Consider the following 7013-nt stretch of genomic DNA (forward strand, 5'->3'; position numbering starts at 1 on the left):
TTTGTAGAAATGGCATTCTCCCTATGTTCCACAGGCTGGTCTCAAAAATCTGGGCTCAAGTGATCCTCTCGCCTTGACCTCCCAAAGTGCTGGGAATATAGGCATGAGCCACCTCATCCAGCCAAGTGTAAACTATTTTTAAAAAACCACAAGAAAGTCAGCTGGGTGCAGTGGCTCACACCTGTAATCCCACCACTCTGTAAGGCAGAGGCAGGCAGATCACTTGAGGTCAGGAGTTCAAGACCAGCCTGGCCAACATGGCAAAACCCTGTGTCTACTAAAAATATTTTAAAAAGTAGCTGTGCGTGGTAACAGGCACCTGTAATCCCAGCTACTCTGGAGGCTAAGGCAGGAGAATTGCTTGAACCCGTAAGCTGGAGGTTGCAGCCGAGATCACACCACTGCACTCCTGTCTGGGCAGTAGGGCAAGTCTCTGCCTCAAAAAAAAAAAAAGTAGTTACTTTAAGAGTCAGAATAATGCAGGAAAATGGTTATTTATGAGGGGAGGGAGAGAATAATGACTGAATTGAGACACATGGAAAAGCCTTCTAGGGTGAGTGGCAAAGTTCTATTTCTTGATCTAGGTTTTAGTTACAAAGGAGTTAGCTATATTATAATTTACTAACGCATACACTTGTTTTGTATGGGTTTGTTGGTTTTTTTTTTTTTGAGACATGGTCTTGCTTTGTCATCCAGGCTGGAGTGAAGTGGTGCAATCATGGCTCACTGCAGCCTTCAACTCCGGGTTCAAGCGATCCTCCCACCTCAGCCTCCCAAAGTGCTGGGATTAAAGGAGTGAGCCATTGCAGCCAGCACACACCAGTGTATTTCAAACAGCTCCCCACCCCCTCACCATATCCTCACCCTATTTTATAACTTTACATACATTTGTGTACTTATTATCTTCTATGTTCCCCACTTGTCTGACTTACCCAGGCTTCCATTCAATGCTAAAAACGTATATCCTGGACACTCAGTTAAGTGTCAGAAAGTGACTTTTCTATTACCATATACCCTTTTCCCCTAGTTATACTTTACTCTTCATTCACCAAAAACAAACAACTCCTGGCCAGGTGCAGTGGTTCACACCTATAATCCCAGCAGTTTGAGAGGCAAGGTGGGCAGATCACTCGAGCCCAGGAGTTTGAGACCAGCCTGGGTAACATGACGAAATCCCACCTCTACTAAAAATAAAAAAATTAGCACCGGGCGCGGTGGCTCATGCCTGTAATCCCAGCACTTTGGGAGGCCGAGGCGGGTGGATCACGAGGTCAAGAGATCAAGACCATCCTGGTCAACATGGTGAAACCCCGTCTCTACTAAAACTACAAAAAATTAGCTGGGCATGGTGGTGCGTGCCTATAGTCCCAGCTACTCAGGAGGCTGAGGCAGGAGAATTGCCTGAACCCAGGAGGCGGAGGTTGCGGTGAGCCGAGATCGTGCCATTGCACTCCAGCCTGGGTAACAAAAGCGAAACTCCGTCTAAAAAAAAAAAAAAAAATTAGCTGGGCATGGTGGCACACGCCTGTAGTCCCAGCAACCTGGGAAGCTGAGTTAGGAGGGTCACCTGAGCCTGGGACGTCCAGGCTCCAGTGAGCTGTGATCCTGCCACTGCACTCTCTAGCTTGGGCCACAGAGTGAGACCCTGTCTCAAAAAAATTTTAAAAATTTAAAAAGCACTCTAATAGAAATGACTGCCCTCCTTTAATGCACTATCACGCTAAGATGGATTTACTGGGTCATTGTACTACTAAATTTTTCACCATTTATTTGGTTTCCCTTTCAGTATCTTTCAGTTCATAACTGGCCATGCCCAAACTTAACCAATCAGTCTTAGTAAGGGCCTGAGCTAGAAGAAAGGGGCAAGTCAGAAGAGATGCAAATAATCCTGAGGTTCCCTCTTCCCATTTCTCCCTTAGGGTGGCTCAATAGGATGGCAACCATTATTGAAGATGTATGTCTAGTAAAGCAAGAAACTCAAGTTCACAGAAAATGAAGAATATGCAAAGGAACCCGGGTACTAAGATGGGTCAACAATCCACAGGTCTGGACATCAGCAGTACCTGTAACCTGGAAAAAAGAAGACAAAGTCCAAAAGAGTAGAGGGAAGAGGAAAAATAGATCTAAAAGAAAGGCAAAGGAGAAGGAAAAAAAGACAAACCCACATACGTTCCTAACCTTTCTACTCTCATCAGACAAATTTTATTTTTATTTTTATTTATTTATTTATTTTTGAGATGAAGTCTCACTCTATTGCCCAGGCTGGAATGCAATGGCGCGATCGCAGCTCACTGCAACCTCTGCCTCGTGATTCTCCTGACTCAGCCTCCCAAGTAGCTGGGATTTCAGATGCATGACACCAAGCCCAGCTAATTTTTCATTTTAGTAGTTACAGGGTTTTATCATGTTGGCCAGGTTGGTCTTGAACTCCTGACCTGAGGTGATTCACCCACCTCAACCTCCCAAAGTGCTGGGATTACAGGCATGAGCCACCACACTCAGCCTTATCAGACCAATTTTAGATTGACCAAGTACCTACCTTTGCATCTGAACAGCGGAGCTTGGCCCATTCTGTACATCTCCTTGGCCAAACTGGCCATATGCAACCTGGCCACAAGCAGCCTGTGCTGTTGAGGCTGGAGGTGCCCCTGAGGAAGGTGGAGCTCTTGATATACCTGAGGGTAAAGGACAGAAACTAGGTGACTGGGAAATAACTTTCTCCTACACCCTGAGCCAGGAATGCAAAGCAAGGATCAATAAAGCTCAGACCTTCACTGGCCCCATACCACAGTTTAGGCAGTGAAAAGGACACTACCAGCATAAAGTCTAGCTATAGCAGTATTCTTCTTCTTTTTTTTTTTTTTTTTTTTTTTGTTGTTGTTGTTGTTGAGACAGAGTTTCCCTCTTGTTGCCCAGGCTTGAATCCAATAGTGCAGTCTCGGCTCACTGCAATCTCCACCTCCTGGGTTCAAGAGATTCTCCTGCCTCAGCCTCCCAAGTAGCTGGGATTACAGGCATGCACCACCATGCCCAGCTAATTTTGTATTTTTCTCCATGTTGGTCAGGCTGGTCTTGAACTCCTGACCTCAGGTAATCTGCCCGCCTAGGCCTCCCAAAGGGCTGGGATTACAGACATCAGCCACTGCACCTGGCCACTACCGCAGTATTCTAAACACAGATTCCCAACACAGGGCCTACACTGCCCTAGACAAGCATACTAGGGGTGAAGCTGTAGCCAGAGGCACAAGAATGTAGGGCCTTCCTTTGATCACCATATTCTCACTCAATCAAGGACAACCTGATATTCTTACCCTAGACAACAAGTCAATTCTCTTAAGGAAAAGATCTTACTCCAGAACTTAGAGCATACATGAAAAAGGAGACACAGAAGATGACCAAGCCTACTGAACTAGGCTGTATAGAAAGGCATCTCTTGGGGACTATTCTGCCACCTTCTTCTTCATTCATTCTGCTTACACGAACCATATCCTTTCATCCACTTCTCAGTGTGGAAACTTCAAACAGCACATGATTCAGGAACACGTTCCTATAGGTCGGAGACCTTGTTTCTGCCCAACAGTTCAGTAAGAACAGCTGACCTGTCCTCCCATTAGCACTGCCACCTACGTCCTCACAAAAACTGTACTCCATCCTTCCTATTCCTTAGAGCTACCATCAAAGCTACTTATACTACCCTTAGCCATTCTTCCCACATGAAGTTCAGAGAGAAAGCAATTAGTTTCTCCCTCAATTTAGTTTCAAAAGCACATCACTTTTGAAATGTTGATGACCTCTGTTCAAAGAATTGTTTTTCTTTTGCTCTGCCGTCAGTAGAGATTAGACATTATAGAACCTGCCTATAGGAACATAATTAACCTAAACTTGCTCACCAACCATGACAGGATCAGGTATGTTTTCCTCTAACAAAGCTTTCTCTTGAAAGAATGCCAAATTCCAGTTTGATAAGTCAGGACTTAACAAAGCAGAGGTGGACTCTGTCCAGTCGAAGTCTCAGCTTAGAATTATGGCTCTTCCAAAGACCTGGGGCCTAATCTCTCCACAGTTTTTTTTCCTACAGTTATAATCAAAATCACAATACTTCATTATTTCCCAAATCTTACCCCTACCTCCTTGATGCCTTCTTTTTTCCATATCCCTTCATGGAATTCCCTCTCTTAAACAGCATAAAGAGTTTGGCATATCCTAAGTCATCAGCTAGCCTCAGCAAAGATCTACTGTTAACTACTTCCAAAAAGCCCCTCTGGATAATCTATAGAGTACTAGCTGCTTTTCTTGAAAAAGTAAGGTGAGCACGGATGCAGTGGCTCACGCCTATAATCCCAGAACTTTTCCAGGCCAAGGCGGGAGGATCACAAGGTCAGGAGTTCAAGACCAGCCTGGTTAACATCGTGAAATCCCATCTCTGCTAAAAATACAAAAATTAGGTGGGCATGGTGGTATGTGCCTGTAATCCCAGCTACTCGGAAGGCTGAGGCAGGAGAATTGCTTCTTGAACCCGGGGGGCAGAGGTTGCAATGAGCCAAGATCGTGCCACTGTACTCCAGCCTGGGCAACAGAGCAAGACTCTGTCTCAAAAAAAAAAAAAAAAAAAAAAAAAAAAAAAAAAGTAAGGTAAAAGACAAACACTGAACCTAAAGCAGCGTTAGATTAGTCTTCTCTTATTGCTCTGATATTATAGAGCATCTAAGAAGCAGAGGAAATGCAAGCAAAGGAAAAGGACTGATATCAGAAAAAACATATGAGGCACCAAAAATCAGGCACACAAATATCACACGTTTCATCCCCATAAACTACAATGTCCCAGAGTCATTTATACATAAGAATCATCAGTCCAACAAGACGCATTCTCAACATATATGAAGAATAAATGATTTCAGGGAGACTTCAAGTCAACAGGAAATATTCAGTCCTGGTCACAGGATCTAGAGAAGCTATAACCACAACCCTTCCATTTAGCTCTGAACAATGTGACCAGGTAAGGCTGCACAGGATAACACCCACAGGAAGTGAGCTGTCGGTGAACCTGGGAGATGTGCTCCCATCAGATGGCTTAGGGCAGAAACACAGTACCCTATCTAAAATCACGGAAGGTGGCTGGGCGCACTGGCTAACGCTTATAATCCTAGAACTTTGGGAGGCCGAGGCGAGTGGATAGCCTGAGGTCAGAAATTTGAGACCAGCCTGCCCAACATAGTGAAAGCCCATCTCTACTAAAAATACAAAAAAATGAGCAAGACTCCATCTCAAAAAAATAAAATAAAATAAAATAAAACAGGGGAAGGGCCGGGCATGGTGGCTCCCGCCTATAATCCTAGCATTTTGGGAGGTTGAGACTGGTGGATCATTTTAGGTCAGAAGTTCTTCGAGACCTTCCTGGCCATTGGTGAAACCCCATCTCTACTAAAAATACAAAAACTGGCCAGGCATGGTGGCTCATGCGTGTAATCCCAGCACTTTGGGAGCCCAAGGCAGGCAAATCACCTGAAGTCAGGAATTTGAGACCAGCCTGACCAACATGGAGAAACCCAGTCTTTACTAAAAACACAAAATTAGCAAGGCATAGTGGTGCATGCCTGTAATCCCAGCTACTCGGGAAGCTGAGGCAGAAGAATCATTTGAACCTGGGAGGTGGAGGTTGCAGTGAGCTGAAATTGTGCCACTGCACTTGAGCCTGGGCAACAAAAGTAAAACTCCATCTCAAAAAAAAAAAAAAAAAAAAAAAAAAAAAAAAAAGACTCCATAAAAAAAAAAAAAAAAAAAAAATTAGCTGAGTGTGGTCGCACTTCCCTGTAATCCCAGCTACTAGAGAGGCTGAGGCAGGAGAATTGCTTAAGCCTTAGAGGTTGCAATGAGACAGAGGTTGCAACGAGCCAAAATCATGCCACTGCACTCCAGATTGGGTTACAGAGCAAGACTCTGTCTCAAATAATAATAATAATAAAAAAAGGGAAGGGTGCCCACAGGGCTCTCTTCACGTCAGATTCATGTTCCTCAATCCCAGTAACCCAAACTCCTCAGGTAGCTTAGCTAGAGCAACACAACCTCACATGAAAACTCTGCTAATTTCCTTCCCTAGTTCAAAGGAAACTTAGAAACATACCTTGGGATTGCTTCTCAACCTTTTGGCTGAGATCAATTGTAGAAACATACCTTGGGGAGGTGTTTGCTGATAGCCTGGTACTGGGCCGTTGTAGGCTCCATAGGGAATGGCGGGGGCTGTGGACCCTGACTGCCCACTGTAGCTGGACTGATGATACCCTGGGTAGACGGGCTGGGGCTGCCCAAATGGCGGCACAGGTGGAATTGACTGGTTGACGTTCATTATGAAAGCATTCCCAATTTGGTCTCACCTATTAGAAAGAAGAGAAATTAGTCAAAATGAATTTTCTAAAGAGAGAGCAACTATTCAGGGCAGGAAATAGAGATAAAAAGAAATTGACCTTATCAGACAGTGATGAGCTTAATAATCCTCACACTTCCACAGGATCTTAGTAATTTTCTGCCTCAGCCAGTATTCAGGTTACCTCCTAAAAAAGGATTTATGTTACTCTGACCCCCCCGCCCCCGCAACTTTGTCACTGTATAAAGAGTATAAATTTCAACTTCAGACAAATCCACTGAAATGGAGAAGCAGTCTCCATTCCCCTGTGGTATGATTTCTAGTGTCTAGTCACACAGTCTTGTGGCTGATGAACTACCTTGATGTTTCAGGTAAAAGAAACAATGTTCCCACTTACCATTCATTCACTCTAGCATCCATTTATTCAACAAATACTGAGTACTCTCTAGTGTGTGTAACAATTGATTTAAAATCAATCAGGCTAAAAGTCTAAAACTGATCAGCTAAAATCATTCCCCCTCAATGACAAAATTTAGACCAACTGATTTAAAGAAAGGACATTATTTGGCTAACCTGCCATGATACAAATGATACTCCAACACCAGTCTTTCCACCAAAGGAGTGTATGGACCTTAAAACTGAAGGACTGGCC

At 44.1% G+C, this 7013-nt stretch overlaps 1 protein-coding gene across 6 annotated transcripts in view; it reads right to left on the reverse strand.

The window, feature by feature from the left end:
• The window catches only part of SEC24C (SEC24 homolog C, COPII coat complex component), a 32310-nt gene that overhangs the window by 23240 nt on the left and 2057 nt on the right, over positions 1–7013 (reverse strand). For 3 of the 6 annotated variants that reach the window (XM_037735225.1, XM_017519544.1, XM_017519546.2), the window contains exons 2-3: positions 6172–6371; positions 2540–2675 (exon numbers count right to left, since the gene is read on the reverse strand). In XM_037735225.1, the coding sequence (XP_037591153.1) occupies positions 2540–2675; positions 6172–6343 (308 nt within the window). In that variant the 5' untranslated portion in view covers positions 6344–6371. Of the gene's footprint in view, positions 1–2063; positions 2071–2539; positions 2676–6171; positions 6372–6461; positions 6549–7013 lie in introns of all 6 variants that reach the window. The other 3 variants (XM_017519545.2, XM_017519547.2, XM_037735224.1) reach the window with 2 other exon arrangements.

The sequence above is a fragment of the Cebus imitator genome, unplaced genomic scaffold (assembly GCF_001604975.1).
Source record: "Cebus imitator isolate Cc_AM_T3 unplaced genomic scaffold, Cebus_imitator-1.0 Scaffold755, whole genome shotgun sequence".
Taxonomy (NCBI): Eukaryota; Metazoa; Chordata; class Mammalia; order Primates; family Cebidae; genus Cebus; species Cebus imitator.